Below are 22,248 nucleotides of genomic sequence, written 5' to 3'. Positions count from 1 at the left end.
AAAAAAACTAACAGCATCGACTGTTTCAAAAGATAATCATACGTTGGAAAGAATTGACAATAATTTGTGGTTATAATAATTTTTACTTCCCCATGAAATGCCACACTGAGCTGAGCAGAGATGAGCTGAGTTATGTAGCATATACCTTCACACTGAGATCATCCAAGGTCGAAATCCCCCTTGGGGAGGGGGGCAAGTTCAGTTGCGACAACCTCCGTCTTGTGACACTTGATCCCCCTGGCAAGTTTGGTTGAGAATGGGTAAATAACAAGCGAATGCATCTCGGTCAGACAGAAACACACACACACACACACACACACACACACACACACACACACACACACACACACACACACACACACACACACACACACACACACACACACACACACACACACACACACACACACACACACACACACACCAAATTGTGTATTTTAATATGATTATGAATGATGTAGAAACAATTTTTCCAAATGAATTTTTATTGATAACTGAAGAGATCAAACGAAACACTGTTGTGGTTGAAGGAGGTTACATTCTCAGGTGTACTTGTACAAATCAAAAATCACTGGTTCTGTTTAAAAAAACATGTACAAATCAAAATTCACTGGTTGTAAAAGTGTTCTGTCCCTTAGGTCAGTACTTGGTGGAAACACCTTTTACCGCAATTACTGCTAAGAGTCTTTCTGGTTAGATCCAGCTTTGCACAATGAGATCATTGTCCTGCTGAAATGTGAATTTCCTGTCCAGTTTCAGATTCATGGCTGACTCGAGCAGGTTTTTCATCAAGGATTCTCCTGTACTTTGCACCATCCATTGTCCCTTCTATCCTGACAAGCTTGCCAGTCCCTGCAAATGAAGAGCAGCCCCATAACATGATGCTGCCACCGCCCTGCTTAAGAGTAAGGGATGGTGTTGACTGTGTGACGTGCAGCATTAGGATTGCACCAGATGAAACTGTGAATTTAGACCAAAAAGTACAATTTTTGTCTCGTCTGTCCACAAAATGTTTCTCCACATGCCTGTAATATCATTAAGATGCTTTTTCACAAACTCCATATGAGCTTTTAGATGCGTCTTTTTCAGTAATGGTCTCTTTCTTGCCACCTGTTGATAGAGGCCAGCTTTGTGAAGGAAACGGGATGTTGTTGATTGAACACTGACCCTCATCTCAGACATAGAGCCTTGCACATCTTTCAAAGTCATTTTTGGATTTACAGTGACATCCTGAAGCAGTTTCCTGGTTGCCCGGCTGCTGAGTTTGGATGGGCAGCCTGATCTGGGTCGAGTCTGGGTGGTATGATACGTCTTCCACTTCTTAATGATGGATTTAACCGTACTCAGAGGGACAACGAGTGACTGGGAAATCTTTTTAAAACCCTCTCTTGAGCGGTGCTTCTCCACCACTTGATGTCTGATTTTGGAAAGCTCCTTGGTCTTCATGTTTGCCTTGTTGGTTGACCAAGTGCATTTTGTTGGTCTCTGTGCTTTAGCCATGGAGTCAAGGTGCTCGTCCCAAGCTGTTTGTACGTTTTGATTTTTTAAAACCTTTTTTTGTATAAAAAGGGACCTCCTAAAGAGGTAAATAATCCTGAAATCCCGAAAGGAGGCTCCCACCATCATTCGACATAGGCATAAGCTCGTGTTCACCTCTTCAAATTATACACCACTGGAATCACTGCCGCCGCATTTGACATGATCCGTCTTTCCAGCGCTGCCATTTTGAATTCAGTGATATTGCACACTAACCAATCTCGCATATGTTATCAACCCAACACATCTTTTGGTCGACCTCCCGAAAGATGACATCCCTCCTAAAAACCATCCACAACAGCTGCTGCCATTCCACCATGCCGAATCACGCCAGCCATGCTGCCTTGTGTTCCATCACATTGCTACAGTTGAGGCACCATCGGTCACCGATTATCTCCCTTAAACTCTCATTTGTAACATGGTAATGCCACTAGATGTTGAGCAGGTGTTGCCAGATAGTTCAGCACCAGATAAGCTAAAGCAGTCTCGTGTCCTGATGTCGGTTGCCTTCAATGACAAGGTGGTGGCACCGTACAATACTCTTTACATGATTAGCACCTGAGCAAGCTGTGCCTTTGTTTTTAGGCTGACATGGGTGGAACACAGGTATTTACACTGCCGAAGGGTGGATGGAGTATTGGTTTCAAGCGGTATGTGATAGTGTTGTCATCCATTATTTGTTGGACAAGAATGCATTCCATCTTGCCAGGATGGATGACTCGCTTGTATCCATCTGATATGCCACCCAGGATAGCAAGCATCTGCTCTGCATCACCTCTGCAGAGCACCATCATCATGAGGTCATCAGCGTATCTGATTTCCTTGATGGAGAGACCACTTACATCGGGTGCCCTTAGGTGTGATGTGTGTTCATACCACTCCCGCATTCGGTATTCAGTGTAGAGGCTGAAAAGTATAGGGGACAATGGACAGCCTTGTCGTACACCGACTGGTGTCTTAAACTCATCTGTCATCTGGCCTTTCCAATGGAGCGGACCTTTTGAGTTGATGTAGAGATCCTTAAGCAATCACATCACATCCTCCTCCTATACCAAAATCCCACAGTTTCGTAAACAGTCGTGTGTTGTGGACAGAGTCAACTGCCTTCTCATAGTCAACAAAGACCAGGTGGAGAGGGCATTTCCCTGCATAGTAAGGTTCGGCCACACCTTTCAGAAGGAAGATCCCATCAGTTGTGCCCTTACCATGTGCAAAGCCCCATTGGGTGTCTCATACTTGTACTGGTGGGTCTTTCCAGTCTGTATTGACACACATTGAGAATGATCTTACTTGCATGGCTGATTAGTGCAAGCATTCCATAATTGCTGCATAGACCTCTATCGTTCTTTTTGTGGAAAGCAATATACACCAACTTTGTCATCGAGGGTGGCCACTTTCCAGTGTTCCAAATATTACACACTGCTTTGTGGAGGGCTTTAGATACTTCTGGGGCCTGTGTTGCCGCTTTAAGAGCTTCCAATGTGACATCAACTCCGGGAGCCCAATGTTTTTTTTTCAGTGCCTGAATGGCTTTCTTGGTTTATTCTGGTGTGGGTGGATCTCATTCAACCTCAGTTGTGTGCTGGGGTGGACGTCACCGATTTAACTTGAATAGCTTCTCAGCATATTGATGCCAACGTTGTATTTCTTCTTCGACTGGCTCCAATACCAAGCTATTTGCATCTTTGATGTTCACCATGGGGGTACAGGGTTTCTGAAGAAGAGCATCGGCAGTTTTGAACAGAGTTCTGGAGTCGTGATCCTGGTATGTTTGGTTCATTGTGTTCATATTTGCCACCAGCAATTCATCAAGGTCCTTCTGACATGCTTGTTTGACCTTATTCCTCAGACCTGTGAATTCTGGAGTGCCTACAACCTGCTTCTTGCGCTCAGTTAGTTGAAGCATTGTTAAAGACAAGTAGGGCTGTTCCTCTGAGACATTTGTGTGCCACTGGTCTCAGGAGTTGCATTGTGTATGGTACGTGTGATAACTTCAAGAGTCACCTTGTGCAACACAGGATCTAACCAGCCAACACAAGTCTTCAAACGTTCCTTCAGACTTGAGGGCTCAAACCTTTGGACGTTTCGATCACAGTCCATGTACAGCAGCAGGATGATGGAACTTCCACTTCAGGTTGCAAATTACTAACCGATGGTCAGTGTCAAGGCAAGCGCAGTAGGAACGATAATCTGTCAGGTGATTCCTTGCTTCTGTGCTGATTATAATGTAATCAATGGCATTTCTTGTGCTTTTTGCCCTGCTGATCCAAGTTAACTTATGAGAAGATCGTTTGGGAAACCAGGAGTGTGTGGCAGTGAGATTGTTAACCTCCGCCATCTTCGAAGATGGATGGAGGTTACTGTTTTCACCCCTTTCTGTTTGTTTGTTTGTTTGTTATCTTGCCAAAACGAAGTTTTTGCAAGAGATGTTAGTCAGCTTGTATGTTTTTTTTGTTTTTTTTGTCTGTAATCACGTATAAAAAATTCTGCAGAGCACAGTTATCATCCGAAATTTTTGTAACTTAGCATATCAGAGGCCTATAGAGGTCCCTTTCAGTGCACAAAATTTTGAAGGTCAAGGTCAAAGGTCAAGGTCACTTTAGCGCAAATCAGGGGAGTCGACGAAACCCTTATTTTTTGAGTAATTTTGATCGGATCGTCTTCAAACTTCATGGGAATATAGTTCATGGTCTGGCGCTCAGCTGATTAATTTTTGGTGGCGATTGGCCTTGACCTTCATGGTTAGCGCCTGAGGTCAAACATATTTGACCCCAAGGTCAAATTTTCAAGTTTTAGGAACCATATCGTGTAGTACCTCAAATTGAACACCTCGATGAGTGCTTTCTAGATATGTCAAGCTTGAGACATTATGACGTCATTTGGTCACGTTATGAGGCAAAAGCATATTTTTTCATGGTTACTCTGTAGAACGATTCTCATCGGAATCTCTCGAAGGCAGATATTCCTCAAGGAGTCGCTCCTGGTGGATAGCAGCTCTGTTCACCTCAGTGTGACCTCAAAGAAGTCACACGTGGTCACCTTTTGGCAAGATACGGGTCACCCTGCGGGTGACATTGGTTTATTTGTGTTTGTTTGTTTGTTTGTTTGTGAACAGTATTACGGAAAAACTTCTCGACGGATTTTGACGAAACTTGGTGGGGGGTTAGGTATGGTCCAAGGATCATGCCATTAGATTTTGGCCTTGGTCCCCCTCCCACCCCCAAAAAAAATTGTTAGAGAAAAAAAGTTTTTTTTTTTGCATTTCTACATGTAATAAGTGATTTCCAACCCCCCCACCCAAAAAAAATTGTTAGAGAAAAAAAGTTTTTTTTTTGCATTTCTACATGTTTTAAGTGATTTCCAACCCCGCCCCCCTAAAAAGAAATTGTTAGAGAAAAAAAATTTTTTTGCAATTTTTTTCAACAAAATTTCGATTTCTTTTTTTTGCATTTCTACATGTTTTCAGTGATTTCCAACCCCCCCCCCCAAAAAATAATTGTTAGAGAAAAAAAAAATTTTAAAACTTTTTTTTCAACAAAATTTCGATTTCTTTTTTCTGCATTTCTACATGTTTTAAGTGATTTCCAACCCCCCCCCCCCACAAAAAAAAATGTTGGAGAAAAGAACTATAACTCTCAGCACTGTTGACATATTTAATGAATAAAATATAAGGTTCACTTGAGTGACCCAGCAGTATTGGCGGCGGAGGTTTTGCACTCTCCTAAGTGCTCCCCCTCTCGTTACCCATGCAAAATTCAACCAGTGTGTCTCCTTTTGGATTTCTGACACCATAACCATGAGGTCCCATGATGAGAGGAACACATTGGTTTCCAAGTTTTGTATTGAAGTCACCAGCTACTACAAGTGTGGCATAATTCTTTTTTATTGGAATTGATCACGTCTTGCAGCTGCTCGCAGAAGTTATCAATAGCGTCGTCCGCTGCAGTAGATGTTGGCGCATAAATAGAGACAACAGAAGGGTACCTTTCCTCAATCGAAAACGAGCAGCCATAATTCGATCTGAGATGGAGTAGGTGGCAAGGCAGCTGTTTTTTGCCTGTGTGAACATCAGTATACCAACACCTGCGTAGTGTGTTTCACCACCTGACATCACAATGTGACCAATGCATGATTCTTTGTGACTGATGCTGTGAGTTTCACTGAGCGCTATGACGTCATAACAGTAGTTTTTATACGTGGCCATCAGATGTTCAGGTGCTAGATCATAATTAAGTGTGGTCACGTTCCAGCATCCTCAGCTTAAGGTTCCCATGCTTCGTTCTTCATGCATCTTCAACCGTACACCATCCAATTTAGGCTTTAAGTGTGAGTCGTCATTACAATGCAAACATTTGAAAGCATGATTACCTTCATCCCCAGTAGCTTCAAACCCAGTTTTTTTATTTTTTATTTTATATGCAATGTCAAGGCTCGTATAAGAGCTAACATATATAATTTATAACAAGGGGAGCAGGAGATACGAGGGGCAGGAGAGGGAAGCACAAAACAATGGGGAACAGAGACATTAGGAGATCTGTGGAAGGGAGAGGGATGGGGTAGGGTACAAGGGGTAAACAAGATGGACACTACAGAGACTTTCAGGTCCTTATACGACAGGGACTTTCAGGAAGGAAATCAGGAAATTTGAAGGAGGTGGGTTTGGGGTGGATTAACGGGGTAGAAAAGATTGTGGGTTTGGATAGGGGAACATAAGAAATGGTGGTGAACAGCTGTTTTGAAGACCTGGAGGGAAGAGTAGGATTGAAGAGAGTGTGTGAGTTTGTTCCAGAGGGGGAAAAATAGGAATGAAAGAATTAAGGTGATCAGTGATTCTTGATTTTGGTAGTTTTACCAGAAGGGAGTTGCTGGCGGACATCGAGAGCCCTGCGGAAATATGGGGGGGGGGGAGACATATCGCAGACAAAGCGGGGAGGGCTCGATGCCGGAAAGCAGATGGTAGAAGACAGAAAGATCACCGACCTGCCTGCGGTGAGAGAGTTAGAGACCCAAAAACTCAGCCTCATCGTGCAAGATACAAATGATCCTAAATGCCTTGGTTTCCACAGCGTGAAGTCGAGAGAGGTGGGAGCACCAGCCCAGAGGGGAGAGCAGGACTCCATCAGGCTGCGGACGAAAGCTTTTTACATGGTCACGAGCTCAGGTGTGCCAAGGGAGCACTTTGCACGATGAGGATGCCCAGTCGGCAACTGGCTTTGGAGGACAGATGTGGCTTTCCCAGGAAAGATTGTGGCATATAGTGAGGCCTAAAAGATTGAATGAAAGGACTTCTTCAAGGGGATTGTTGAGAAAGTAGATGGGGGGGGGGGTGCCTGGACAGTCCTTTCAGACAGACATCATGAGAGTGTGAGATTTGTCAGGATTGAAAGACATTTTCCAAGTGTTGAACCAGCTTGTGATTTTATCCAGATCTGCAGAGTGAAGAGGCTGCTGCGTGCCGATCTGAGGGATGACAGATGGTACGGCAGAGGGTGGAGTCATCAGCAAAGATATAAAGAGGATAAATAGCAGTTAGCATGCTCGGAGGCCCCACATTCAAAGGGGGGTATCGTTTTGGTTCTCTGTGTTGTAATTCATTTGGAGGTTTTGGTGAACGATTCCTGCTGGTCTGTTACCACGCCTGCACCTGCATTGTAAATTGGTCGTTTGCAAAGCTAGGTTGCCTTCTGCCCTTTTGTGGATGTTGTTCTTAATTCCACAAGGGTTACACTCAATTCACAAACCCACCCATCAAGGGAACCCTGGTGGGGGACCTCATTTATCCTGATGAGTACCGAGCTGGCTGGAGAGGTAGATCTAGCCAATATCCTCATGTGTCGGAGGATGATGGATAGGATGGTCATGCGAAGACAACTGGTGGAGAAGAGGTTAGAGGTGCAAGGTGAAATGGCATTGGGATTTGTGGACCTGGAGAAGGCCTATGACACTGTCCCAAGTGAGATGGTGATAGCGACACTGAGATGGATGGGAGAGCCAGAAGCGGAAGTTAGGTTGGTAGAAGGGATGTACAAAGGAACGAAAGGAAGAGTTTTGTTTGGTCATAGGATGTCAGAGGAGTTCAGCGTGATTGTCGCTTTGAAGCAGGGAAGCACTCTCAGCCCCCTCCTATTTATCATGGTGTTGGAGCTGGTAAGCAGGAAGGTAAACATGAGGGGTAGTATGAGGAGGATGATGTATGCCGATGATCTGGCTGTTGTGGCGGAGAGTATGGAGGAGATGCAGGAAGTACTGGTGGGGTGGAAGGAGGCATTTGGGAAGCATTGGCTGAAGAAGACTGTATGGAGGAGATGCAGGAAGTACTGGTGGGGTGGAAGGAGGCATTTGGGAAGCATCGGCTGAAGAAGACTGTATGGAGAAGACTGAGATGATGTGGGTCAGGCAGCAGAGAAAAGAAATGAATATCAGGTTATGAGGGAAGGAGATCAAATATGGAAATAGGTTTGAGTATCTGGGGAGAAAAACAGGATGGCAAGTCTGAGACAGAGGTTCAGAGGTGGATTCAGATGGGTGTGAATGCATGGAGGAGGGTGGAGGAAGTAATGCCAGACAAAAAAAAAATCAAGGAGATTGAAAGGGAAAGTTTTGTTGAGTTGTGTGATGCCGGCCTACCTTTGCAGTCTCAAAACAGTGGCACTGACAGAGAAACAAGAGAGGTTGCAAGTCTGCAAGAACAACTGGGTCAGGAGGATTGTGGGAGTGGAGAGGGTGGATAGAAGAACGATGAATGGACTGAGGGGGAGATTGGTGTGCAGATGAGCTTGATGGGGAGATTGGTTAAAAAAGAGACACCAGCTGAGGTCGGCTGGACACATGGTGCAGATGGAGGAAGAGAGAATGGCAAAGAGAGAGGATAGGTTGAGAGAGCAAGGTTGAAGGAAAAGAGGTAGGCAATGGTTGAGATGGGAGGATTGTGTGAGGAGTGATATCAATAAGGTGGGGTCAGTGGAGAGTGGAGAGAGATGGCTGAGGACAGGCGGAAGTGAAGGCGTATTGTGGTCGAGGCAGGGCAGAAGGTTGATACCATTGGACCTCACCCTGTCTCAAGGGAGGAGGAGAAGAGGAAGATGAAGAAGAAGAAGAAGAAGAAGAATATTTAATTGTGGGTGGAGTCAAGCCAGCTCACCTGTCAATGATTTTGAAAGCTTCAAACGCACACAGCTTCATTATGTTTTAAATATAGTAATAGCATCACATAGGAATAGCTCTAAACGATACGCTCACACGATTCAGCCCTGAGGACTTGGGCTAATTATGTACAAAAGCTAAAATTTATTATACAAATTCCTCAGCCATTTATTTGGGTGCTGTGTTGGCCAGGCTGCTGCCTTGATCACTCTCAAAAAAATAATAACCCAGCTTACATACAAGCAGCTTCATTACGTTTTTAATATATTAAAAATGTATTGAAGCTTCGTGAGTATGAAGCCTTCAAACCCATTGGCTGGTGAGCTGGCTTGACTCCACCCACAATTGTCAGGATTAAAATTGAGGTGTCTTTCAGGTTGGTTTTCTGGAATACCTAAAGGTCTTCAGAAGTCTCATATTCACGATTTAAATTATCTGAGGTTAAAACCACAGTGTATTATTATGCACATAAGTAGTAGGCATGTTTTTGCTTCATGTATGTAAGCTGGGTTATTTTAGCTGGGTAAGTCGGGTTTGGAGCGTCGAGAGGTCTCCTTCGGAGCTCTCTGCTGACGATCTCAAAGAATATGTTCCGGTCGTTATTTGTCCTGTTTTAACTGTTTATTTTTCTCACCTCATGTTCCTAGTTGGGTTTTGTTTCAAAAATCGTGCTATTTTGTGAGTTTTTGGTGACGTTGTCTTACCGGGTGTTTGAGGCCTCAGCTTGAGGCTTGAGGCCTAGGCTGAGGCTGACCGGTTCCCCTCGGTGTACGATCGTTTTATTTGTTTTTTCTCCCCATTACCTTCAATTTCTATCTTCCACACTTTCCTAACGTCCCCCATTTCTCCCAACTAATCTCTCTATTTCTTATCTTAAAAAAAAACAGCCACCTTTCTCCTCAATCTTCTTCTTCTTCTTCTTCTTCTTCTTCTTCTTCTTCTTCTTCTTCTTCTTCTTCTTCGCCTCTTCTTCTTCCTCTTCTTCTTCCTCCTCCTCCTTCTTCTTCCTCGATTTTTTTCAACAACACTTCCATGACCTAATCTGTTGAAAACTCTCTCAAACATTCATAATAAATACAAAAACGATATCTTATAATGCTTCATCTTCCTCTCTCACACATGTGATACTCTACTGTTTCATAATGCACTGCACTTCTGCTATTTTAACAGACTGCTCTTATTTTGACCTCTCCTTCATTTGTTGCCTAAAAAATCCAACTGTTACAGCATTTCTTCTCTCCATTCTCTGAATTCGCCTTTATTGCATCCATCAAGAATTGTGTTAAATCGCATCTCTGACCTAAAACTTTTAAAAACCCCAGTTTGCTATGAATGTTCGCTTTCCATCAACCATTCTTTTTTCCAACTTCAGTGCCAACTCACCCCTCTCACCCCTCACGCTCACTCTCAAAGCAACCATCCCATTCTTCTCCCTCCAAGCCTCCCTCTCACCTCTCTCAAAAATTCCCCCCTCACCTTTGTCCCACCTTTCAGCCCCCTCACTCATCCTTCTCAAAGTTGCCCCCCTCTCATCCACAAAGCTGCCTCCTTCCACTGCCCTCTCACCTCCATCTCTTCACTCCTCAAATGCTCAACTGCCTTCTTCCCCCTCTCTTGTCCCCCCTCTCCCCCAGCACCACAGAGCTTTTTCTCCTCCTCATCCAGCCCCCTCCCCAAGCTATTCTGCAATCCCCCACACTCTTTCAACAACATTCCTTAACTCCCCTCCTCGTCCCTTGTCCTACCCTCCCCCCACCCCCTGCACCCAAAGCCTCCTCCCCTCCCTCTTCATTAAAAGTGTGGACCTCAAATATCCAGGGCCTTCGCTCAAACCTTTCAGATCTTTCCATACAGGTTACCACTGACAAACCAGACATAATCTGCCAAACAGAAACTTTCCTCCCCCAAGACATGTCTGACTCACAAGTATCTCTCCCTGGTTACTCCCTCCTCCGGTATGACAGACCTGAGCGTCGTCCTGGTGGAGGAGTTGCTCTCTTCATCAAAGACTCTATTCCTCACTCTCCATGCACTGCTCTCACCCCCCCCACACCCCCAGGAATACCTCTGGCTACGGCTTCCCTCCACTCCCACCTCATGTTGATATGTGTACTGTACCGTCCACCTAACAGTGATGACTCCATCTACACCTCACTATCCGAAAACATTGACCATCTTCTATTTTCTCATCCAAACTCTCTCTTCCTCTTATGTGGCGACTTCAATTATCATCATGCCAGTTGGCTCGGTGTGGGTACCTCTCTCACCTGTCATTGCACATCAGCAAAAGCTTTCTGCGACTCATTGGGACTGACTCAGTCGGTCAACTTCCCGACCCGGATCTCAACCAATGGTACTCCATCTCTTCTGGATCTGATTTTGACAAATTTCCCTGACAATATCTGCTGCTCTTCCATCGCTCCAATCGGTTTTTCTGACCACGTCCTTGTCAAAGTGGACATCTCTCTGGCTGTTATCAGAGAACCACCTCACCGCCGTCGAGTCTGGCATTTCACTCAAGCCGACTGGCAGGGTCTCCAAGCAGCCCTCAAACTTATAGACTGGTCTCCTATCGCTACTTTCTCCAACATCAAGTCATCCTGGGAATTCTTTCAAAGAATCTTGCTCTCCCTCATGCACAAATTTATCCCCTCTTGTGTTCAGTTGTCCTACCCTTCCTCCCGCCCTTGGTTCACTGAAGCTTGTGGTGAGGCAGTTGTCCTGAAACAACTTGCCTTTGCCTCATGGAAAGCAAACCAAACTGAGGGTAATCTCAGTTCCTTCCATAAAGCTCGGAACAAGTGCGTATCTACTACCCTCAGGAGAGTCAGAAAACAACATCTTTCTAATCTCATCTGAACTCTCAAACCTCTCTCCCTCCTAAAAATCCTGGTGTCATCTAATCAGATCTGTTTCTGGTGTATGTTCCCCCTCCATCCCCTCCCTTACCTCAAATGGCCGCACTGCTGATACCACACGTGAAAAAGCTGAATGCCTAAACTCGGTGTTTGCAGCTAAATCTTGTGTCAAAAACCCATCACTTTCTCCACCCACCTTACCCAGTCGCACCCAACTGTCCCTGGACTCTGTGTCCTTTTCTTCTGATAAGGTGGAGAGCTTGTTGTCAAACCTCGACTCAGATTCTGCAAGCGGTCCAGAAGGCATCAGCCCACATTTCCTCAAAGCCTGCTCTTCTGTTCTTGCTCACCCTCTCTCTGTTCTATTCACCCTCTCATTTGCTCAAGGTCATCTGCCATCTGCTTGGAAATCTGCAAACATCACTGCCCTGCATAAAAAGGTGCAAAAACAGATCCCTGCAACTACAGACCAATCAGCCTTCTCCCAATCATCAGCAAGGTTATGGAATCCATCATCGCTTCAGACATGAAATCCTTCGTCTTCTCCAATGGCTTGATTTCCGATCATCAATTTGGTTTCAGACCAGGTCACTCTACCCTGGATATGCTGCTTCTGCTCTCCCAACAATGGATGGAGGTCCTCAATGCCAGAAAGGAAATCCGAGCCGTATCCCTGGACATATCACGTGCTTTTGACACAGTCTGGCACCCTGCCCTACTCAACAAACTCTCTTCCCATGGTATCCAAGGCCATCTCCACTCATGGCTCGCAGACTTCCTCTCCTGTCACAGTCAACGTGTGGCCCTAAATGGAGTTCTTTCATCCCCTCTTCCTGTCCAGGCTGGAGTTCCTCAAGGTAGCGTTCTGGGCCCTGTTCTTTTTCTGGTTTTCATCAATGATCTCTCCGACTCTCTGGAAAATCCTCTATATCTCTTTGCTGATGACTCCACCCTCTGCCGTACCATCGGTCATCCCTCAGACCGGCAAGCAGCAGCTTCTTCGCTCACTGCAGATCTGGATAAAATCACAACCTGGTCCAACATGTGGAACAGGTCTTTCAATCCGGACAATTCTCACACTCTCACTTTGTCTCTTCGAAAGGACCGTTTAGAAAACCCACCTATCCAATTTCTCAACAATCCTCTGGAAGAAGTCCTTTCTTTGAAGCTTCTGGGTCTCACTATCTGCCATGCCCTTTCCTGGGAAAGCAACATTTCAAACCTCGCCTCCAAAGTCAGTCGCCGACTGGGAATCCTCCATCGTGCAAAGTTCTTCCTCGGCCCTCCTGAGCTCCTGAACACTTACAAAGCTTTTGTCCGTAGCCTGATGGAGTACTGCTCTCCCCTCTGGGCTGGTGCTCCTGCCTCCCACCTTTCTCGGCTTCACGCTGTAGAAACCAGGGCATTTCGGATCATCAGCATCTCCAGCAATGAGGCTGAGTCTTTGGGCCTCTCACTCAATCACCGCAGGTTGGTCGGTGGTCTTTCTGTCTTCTATCGTATCCTCTCCAGCCTTGCCCCCCCTGCTCGCTCTGCGATTTGTCCCCACCACATTTCCGCAGGGCGCTCAAGGTCAGCCAACAACCCCCTTCTGGTAAAACTACCAAAATCACGAATCACTGCTCACCTTCACTCTTTCATTCCTCTTTTTTCCCGCCTTTGGAATAAACTCCCTCACTCTATTCTTTCCCATTCTTCCCTCCAGGCTTTCAAAACAGCTGTTCACCACCACCTGTTATCATCCTCCATCCAAATCCTCGATCTTTTCTACCCCCGATAATCCACCCAAGCCCACCTCCTTCAAATTCCCTGCTTTCCTTCCTGAAAGTCCCTGTAATGTCCATCTTCTATTCCCCATGTTCCTCATCCCATCTCTCTCCCTTCCACAGATCTCCTAATGTGTCTGTTCCCCACTGTTTTGTCCCTCCCACTCCCGCCCCTCTTGTCTCATGCCCCCTTGATGTGCGTTGTGTGTTAGCTCTCACGCGAGCCTCGACAAGGTATACAAAAAAAAAACCTTGACTTAGTCCGAAATAGGGGCTTATGGATTAGGTCTCAATTTTCATGTCCATGAGTGCGTGCGTGTGTGCGTCTGCAACCACATCTCTCTCGGACATGTATGGACCGATTATATTTGTACTTGGCAGAAAGACAACACATGATGGTATACATATTATGGATATAATTTTTTTTCGAGATCATATTAAAGATGGCCGACTGCCGGCCATTTTAGTTGTAAAAAAGAATCCCTGATGTTAAACATGTCCTCAACCATTTGTCGGACATGCATTCATCGGTCTTGTTCAAACTTGGCAAACAGATAAGGATCGATGGCTTACATAAGCGTGTCATGTTTTTTTTTCAATATTAAGCCAAAGATGGCTGACTGGTGACCATTTTAGTTGGATATAAAATCCTGATGTTGAACACATCCTCAACCATTTCTCAGACAAGCATTTACTGATGTTCAAACTTGGCACACAGATATCGAATGATGGCTTACATATGCTTACATCTGCAATGATGGCTTACATTTGTTACTTAAATGTGTACCCAATCATTTCTTATACGTGCATGGTCTGATTTTGTTAAAACATGGCACAAACACAGTACATGATGGCAAATACATGTCCTCCGCTATATTTTGCGATCTCATCAAAGATGGCCGACTGGTAGAGTGGTGGCCATTTTAGTTGTACATAAATATTGGCTAGCCCTCTAACTCCATACAGCAAAATTAATAAAACAATGGAGGCTGACATTTTATGTCTTTTTTACTTGTTTTTTTTTGGGAGTGATTGAGGCAGTGGTCAAACCAATAAGCCATCCAAATAAATGGGATGAGCAATTTGTATAATAAATTAAGGCTTTTGTCTGTAATTAGCCCACGTCCTCAAGGCTGAATATAGTGTGAGTATATATATGTATATATATGTATATATATATATATATATATATATATATATATATATATATATATATATATATATATATATATATATATATATATAATATATAATCTGCTGTCCCTTGTGGTAGTGGCTATTACAAATCAAAATGTAATAAAATATGTCGATTCTCTGCATGAAAACCATCGACATTGGAAATTATCATGATCATTCAAAGTGTTTGTTTGATATCTATGCACTGTTTAACAGCTGAACCAAATTCGCTTAAAACAGCAGCTTGTGCTCAGGGAAGGGTGAGAGAAGGGATATGATTTGGGAGTGGATGAAAGGATTGAGGGAAGTGAGTGATTATGTTGAATGGAAGTATGTGAAGGTGTAAGGAAGACAGTGGAAAAAGGAGAATAAGTGGGAGTGAATTGAAGGACATGTGTGAAGGGGTAAAGGGGAATGAGAGAAGGGGTTGTTGAGTAGATAGATTAAAGGGAGCAGTTTTTTTCAGGTAATAGCTGCAACAGGCCATATGCATATGTATATGAATATATCAATTGCATCTCCTGACTGTTATGGTGAGCATCGCCTCGGATTATGTCTCACACGGTAAAACCGCATAATCCACACAGAACAACTGTCTGTCTGCCACCCAGTCGATTCTTGCCGCTAATGCAAAGCATTCAACCAGAAGGCACGTCATGTGATCGGCGGGTAAATCAAAATAGTTAGGTAGTGCTCGTCACGCTCCACATATTTCGACATATATATATATATATATATATATATATATATATATATATATATATATATATATATATATATATATATATATATATATACATATGTATATGTATACATGTTCATATATTCGTGCGTGTGTGTGTTCGTGTGTTGCATGGCCCATATGGCCCAAAGATGGCCCATATACGCATCTGTTCCATTTTTAATGGTAACGGGGAAGGAAGGGGGAGGAGGGGAATCTCAGATACTTTGGCATAGTGGATGTAATATATTGAGGAGGAACAAACCGTTACATTGGGAGATGAACATGTCACCCAAGAACCGTGGAGGAACTTCCGTGAACATGTAGGGTTAAAAGCATCTGTCACGGTGAAGAGGTAGAAAATCTGACACGCATGGAGAGAAATCATCTACGAAAAACGAATTACTCAAACTCACAACACGATTCAACTTTGCAGGCCAACAAGCTGGATAACTCGACAACATCCCCCCCTTCCCCCACCTCCCCCTTCATGCTGTATGTGTGTAAAGACCGATCCAAGTGAGGTTTGGAAGGATTGTGAGACCAACCTCCATTCTTGGTTTGGCAAAACGATTTCAATCGCAGATAACTAATGGCTCCAATTATTTCCTCCTTGTTGCGGCATTGGCCGGGGAAGGTGTTTGGCCGAAGACTTTCACGAACCGGCTGGCGAGGCTTTGCGTTCAACTGAAGGTGATTAGGGCAGGAGTTTGTAATTTGTTCAGCATTCCAGCGATAACTCACCTACTCTTCATGAAAGACACAGATAACTAGTCCACAAACAACGACTTCTGGCAGACGGGTTCTCCGGCCGAACATCTTTCCGAGGGACGTCACACCCATTGATACTTAGCCCTGCATATGAAACACCATAATGACAGTTCACCACCAGATCGGTATTCAAACCTCAACTGTACAGCCGAGAGACGAGTGCACGTACTTCTAGAGTCGAGATTATTCTGGCAACCCTCATAGATACACAATATCATTGTATTTTGCAATGAAATGGACTTATTTACAACTAAAGAAAATGTTCGAAGTTTTTAGTTTCCTCTCCTGCCCCTGTTTGACTGTTTCCATGCAATGCAATGTAAGGTACTTAGCAGTGTAAACAAGGTAAATTCGTTGGTGGGAATGGACGCATTTTGAATGGTTTGAGGGTGGGAAATCGAGGAGTGTTACTTCTCTCCTCGCCCATCCCAACCACTTTGTACAGGTGATCGAAAGATCCCTGTGCACCTGCAATGCAGTTCATTTCGCTTGCACTACTTACATTAGATCTTAGAAATGGTCTCCACGAACTTACAGCCATGGATCCACTCGTGTTACTTTGTTCCTAAAACACGACCAGTTCAAGTTGCAAGATATTGTGGATGATATTGATGATGGTTTCCCTGAGTTCCTCGAGAGTGTGGGGGTTATTTGTGTACACTTCACCTATTAATGCTCCCCACAAATAATAATCGACGGGTGAAAGATCACGAGATTTTGGTGGTCAAAGATTATTGCACATGTTTCTGTCGCCAAACACATTATGCAGCAGATCTGTGGACACTCGAGCTGTTCGGGTTTGGGTTAGGGTTAGGGTTCACCAGGTTATGGTGGACGTGGACTTTTCCATCACCCTCTACAATCTCATGGATCAGCCACTCGCATGTCAAGGTAATATCAGGAGTAAAAATGATCTTCACATAATCATTGCGATCACCTTAATTGCAAGTACGCATTCCCTTTCACTGCCTTCCCTTCCTCCGCGGGTCCCAATCGAGTTACTCACATTACGCACTCCGTTCACCGGGGACAGCACTCAAAACACACAACCCTGAACCATTTGAATCGGGTCCTCATGCAGAACCTCAAGCAATGGGGGCAGATCGTGAATCCCACACGAGGAGATACCGAAGTCGGAGGCAATCATCATAATTCCCAAGGATCGGTTTACGAAACACCCAGCGGTCAATCGACCTTTCCCAGACCCTTCGCTCACATGTCCGAACAGCGAAGCAAACGCACGAAACAATGCTGCCGAGCTTGCGATGAACCCCCTTCTTGACACGTACATATTACCAACGTTTACCTCGTGCAATGACAGACGGTCCCACACGGACCCCTAAAGCCAAGGCAAATGGTTTATTTCTTTCTTCGACAAACTTGGGAGAAAATGACTAATGTGTTCCAATCGCCGGTTGATGCAACGCGTCGGGCGATCATCGCGTCCGATCCCATCGAGGGAAACTTCAAAGGGCCCCGCGAACGCATTAAGGTGGTGAGAGTGCAGACATGGAAAGCGGCCAAAAGGTTCGTTTTTTATTGCATTTGGATGAAACATCTGTTCTCATCGCGGCCGTGCGCGATGTCCCCGAGATGTCGCAGCGCCGGGGAACGAACACTTTAACGGGCTATTATGTGTACTTACGGACTTGTCCCGCTTTGATCACCGTTTACACTGTTGTTTGTTTGTCAAATTATGAATAATATTCTGCAACGATCCTTGTCGTTCCCCCTCGTTGAATGCGTTTTCCCTGGAAATGTGTACGTACGATAGAGGGGGACGTTCAAAATGTTCTCGCAACGAGTCCATCGCAATAGTGTGAGAAAAGCCAAGTTTCCATTATTTTTTTTAATATATAATAATTACAATTATTATTATTATTATTATTATTATTATTATTATTGTGCAGCATGATGTCTATAGATTGTCGGTTCTGCCAAAGTATTCTCTGCTTCGGGTTAGTTGTGCCGGCGATAACTCGCACACTCTTCGTGAAAGATACCGTGGGATCTTCAACGTCACTCACTGATGCTAGCGGTCGGAACACTCAGCTTTAATGTCCTTCCGATGGACCGCACAGACATCGATGCCTCGCTCCGCATGTTGCTGTCGTTTCGCACGCAGCCCGTGGCTGCTGGTTTCATCATTTCTGGAAGTACAGCCGTGCCGCTGATGCGGTGCCCCCCGTTACCAGTAATCTGGTGCTCATTTTGCCGACCTCGGAAGGATGACAGGCTGAGTCAACCCACCTGGTGTAATTATCAACCGCACGACAAGGGGCCTTTAATTCAACACCCGAAGATCATAAGCCAACAAGCATGTGCGACACCAGGGCGACAGTTTATCCAAACCCAAGGGCGAGTTTATCCATATAACTCGTGAGGAATGTTTCCTCTGACGAGTTACAGACCAACATTCGCGTTTGAGTGTTTACGAGTCTCTCGTTCCGATAACTTTTTGAACGCAGCACGTCACGCACCCAAGTGTGCAGCCACGAGTTTAAAGTCTGGATGTTTAACTCTGAAAACACAACTTAAAATTACTCGAGTACAGATGATGTTCTAAATGATAAAGGTCGGTGTTTTCAAGGAATTTACTGATTATTTACGAAAGTATCAAATGAATATCCTCCAACGTTGTGGTGGAACATCATTACATCGCGGGTAAACTTTCCTTGTGACGCCGTTTTCAAATTTTTTGAACTTCTTTTGCAGAATTTGAATGTGTCGCAGAAAAGTGGTAACCGCGTTGAGAAGAGGCGGACTACGATTACACGGACACGTGTACTTACCCAGTTACCGACAAAGTCAGCAATGTGAACCGCCGTCGATGTGGAGTCTGATCGCCTCCACTGTGTCTATATATATATATATATATATATATATATATATATATATATATATATATATATATATATATATATATATATATATATATATATATATATATATATATATATATATATATATATATATATATATATGGGGCACTGCGCTACGAACCGATTTACGATGAGGTTTGTGGACAACCTGAGTTATTGAGTTGCGGCAACATTCGTCCGACTGATACCAATAATCATCTTCGCCATTTACACCCAAAAACAAGGACGAAGTTCGAGGTCATAATACATCCAGAACGATATGCGCGAGGATGGTTCAAAAAAAGTTCTCGCAATTAGAGACTCGCGATTGTCAAAGGCACGGCGACCCTCTCCGTTCGCCATGATGTGTCGCAAAGCGTCAGACTTGCGGAAAAATATTTTCTTACTAAATCGTATTTACTGACATATTGAAAAATACTCATAAAGTTGCTGTTTCATGGACTATTGGGAATGTCGTTGCGAAAACTTCTCCAGCTCGTTTTTGTCCTCGTCCGTGGGGGGGCAGACGCTAGAGGGCAGTGTGGGAGTCTCTCTCTCTCTCTCTCTCTCTCTCTCTCTCTCTCTCTCTCTCTCTCTCTCTCTCTCTCTCTGTCTCTGTCTCTGTCTCTGTCTCTGTCTCTGTCTCTGTCTCTGTCTCTGTCTCTGTCTCTGTCTCTGTCTCTGTCTCTGTCTCTGTCTCTGTCTCTGTCTCTGTCTCTGTCTCTGTCTCTGTCTCTGTCTCTGTCTCTCTCTGTCTCTCTCTCTCTCTCGCAGTTCTGAGTTTGGGAAACTTGAAAAGCCAATCGAACGAAACTTTTCGCCGCAGGTATTGCCACGACGAATTCGTTGGGGGGAAGTTTGCCGAGCGTTTCGAAAATTTAACCCTCAATCCATCAAATCGATCGGCTTCTTCGATCCCAATGGGTGCCGCGCACGCACCGATCGCAAAAAGCGACAGAAGAACGATGAAAGAAACGATGAAATGCAAATGTTTAATGGAATCTTATCCTGCAATTAAGTGCATTGGAGAACTGGTCTTGCTGGTGACGGCTATAGTGTTGATTTACGTCGGTGGACAGGTGGACAGGTAACGTGGATCTCGCATCGAGGTATGTATGCTATCACAAGGAGAAAAGCTCATGACGTTTCGGGCGTTCATCCTTCGTCCTTGTGTTGCTCCGACGAAAGGTGAACGGCCGAAACGTCATGAGCTTCTCCTTGCCAGCATGTTGTTGGTTCCATTCAAACAATGCAAAGGTTCGATGTGAAGTGAGCGCACGGGGGCGCGGACCTTACACCGCGTGCGCGGCGCGTGTTCATGGACCGCCGGCTTACAGGGGCGACCGTCGTCGTGAGACCCACGAATGACATCAATTATCAGAGCACAAAGAGAGCGGAAATCTGTACGGCGTCGGTGCGTTCGTGGTGCGCGTCGCGCACCTTCGTCCGAGATGGTACAATTGAAACGATCTGCCCGAGTGGCACTCACTCATTTCAGTTGGGCTTCGGCGGGAAAAAAACGCATTCGACCGACAACCAATTTCCTTGCCTCCAATTAACCCGCAGCCGCTTCAATATCACGGCAAGCAAACAACAACAAGGCTCGTCGGGGCTACGGGAGCAGCAAGATCGCATTGGTGATTCATGGTCGTCATGGAACGGACGCACGCACGCACGTTCGAGTGCGCATTTCACCGTGCGCCGTGCGCACCTTTTCGCGACGCCGCACGAAACACTCGACAACTCGGAAACACGTTGAGCGATCACAGGTGAACAAAACGTCCACATCCGTCGAGGTTAAAACGAGACCAACTTCAGGATTTACAGTTTGTGTGTGCACCGTATGTGTGTGTATGTGTGCGTGTGTATGTGTGCGTGTGTGTGTGTGTGTGTGTGTGTGCGTGCGTGTGTGTATGTGCGTGTGCGTGCGTGCGTGCGTGTGTGTGTGTGTGTGTGTGTGTGTGTGTGTGTGTGTGTATGTGCGTGTGCGTGCGTGCGTGCGTGTGTGCGTGTGTGCGTGTGTGTGTGTGTGTGTGTGTGTGTGTGTGTGTGTGTGTGTGTGTGTGTTCGCGCCGTTTATTGTCGCTGCGACAGAGACGAGTTACTGGTGAATGCTACAAATTGCGAGAAACCGGCAACACGAGTCTCCAGAACGCGCAATAAGGTCAACCGATGGATTTGAGTCGATTCCTCCTCCGCACGACGACCTGCGTTCGAGAGCCGTCCAGAGAACACGCGTCAATGTTTGCAGGTTCACCTCCCACGCGCCTCGCTCATTGGCTCGTCAGGATGGCCGTCGAGCGCCGTGCGATGACGTCACGCGCAGAACACGAGCCGACTGACGCACGCCGATGACGTCGCACGTCGGGTTTAAAGGGAGGGAACGCCCGCAAGTTTGCGCGCACCGATTGGGCGACATCGTGACCCCGCCCCCATCGAGCAGCAGGTGGGCGGGGTTCACGGAGAGACCCGTGTCTCCGTCTTTAAATGAGTCCCCCGCGGTGTCAGCGCGACCCGACTCATGGTGACGGGTCCAGCACCGGCGGCGATCGAAAGCAGACGGCACGGAAAGGCCTCGTGAGTCTCCCATCGTGGGTTACAACCCGGGTCAATTGACCGTCACGGCTGTTTATGGCGAGAGGGTCGGTACCGCGCTTTGATCTAACTTCGCTCCGGAGAGCGCGGAACGCAGATCCGCGGTGACAGACCGAGCCCGCTGGTCTTGCTCCTGGTCTTGCTGAGACAAGCCGTCCGGTTCCCGTTTGGGTGAACTTTGACTGCCGCACTGTTTGCGTTGACCAGGAATATTCGCGCTTTGCGCATTGTTTACTCGACGCACGCACAACCTCATGGACAGCTCAGCGCACCCGAGACCCGCTTCCCCTTGCGGCGACACGATTTCCCGACACGTTTCCGATGATCGCTAATTCGGAAGCGCTTTGGGTTTCGACGAAACTCGTCGCCGCGAGTTCGATTCCTGACCCGACTGTATAAGCCGTTGGATTGTGGTGCTCACAATGGCAGACTGGGAGCTGTACCAATGAGTACCCCGTCCTTCGGAGAGGACGTTTAGCCGTGGAGACGTTTGTCGACGTTGGTTGCCGCTGGACCCTGATGATCCCAAATGGTAGGCGAGGGGTTGTGTCGTCACCCTGGCCAAATCCGAAATCCCTCGTGCTCTGATTAGCACCACTGTGAAGGTAAAGGTAAACGACCCCTGGAACGCTTTGCTCTGACTCTGCTTCGACAGCTCTGATGCCCTGGAAAAGCGCACGAACTTCAACAACAACATTTCAGTTTACGTGTCTCGATGAAATATATTTACGATGGATCGTGCTCCAGCGATATCTATACGACCCTTCGCATCGCAATTGTCTTGAGCAAAGCTCATGGAACTTGCAAAAACCATTCGATTG

The 22,248-nt window shown here is 45.7% G+C and overlaps 1 protein-coding gene across 2 annotated transcripts in view; it reads left to right on the top strand.

Annotated features, from left to right (window-relative positions):
• Positions 1 to 776: 776 nt before the first annotated feature.
• The window catches only part of LOC147019912 (uncharacterized), an 86,208-nt gene continuing 64,736 nt past the window's right edge, over positions 777 to 22,248 (top strand). Inside the window, exon 1 of one of the 2 annotated variants that reach the window (XM_085894753.1) lies at positions 777 to 905. Coding sequence is in view for 1 of the 2 variants with exons in the window: in XM_085894751.1 (XP_085750877.1) it covers positions 21,354 to 21,409 (56 nt within the window). In the remaining variant the exon portion in view is untranslated. Of the gene's footprint in view, positions 906 to 21,273; positions 21,410 to 22,248 lie in introns of those variants that run through there. The other variant, XM_085894751.1, reaches the window with a different exon arrangement.

Source organism: Eptatretus burgeri, chromosome 9, assembly GCF_056783735.1.
Source record: "Eptatretus burgeri isolate ZD-2024b chromosome 9, Ebu_testis_v1, whole genome shotgun sequence".
NCBI lineage: Eukaryota > Metazoa > Chordata > Myxini > Myxiniformes > Myxinidae > Eptatretus > Eptatretus burgeri.
This window is presented reverse-complemented; position numbering and strand designations above follow the sequence as displayed.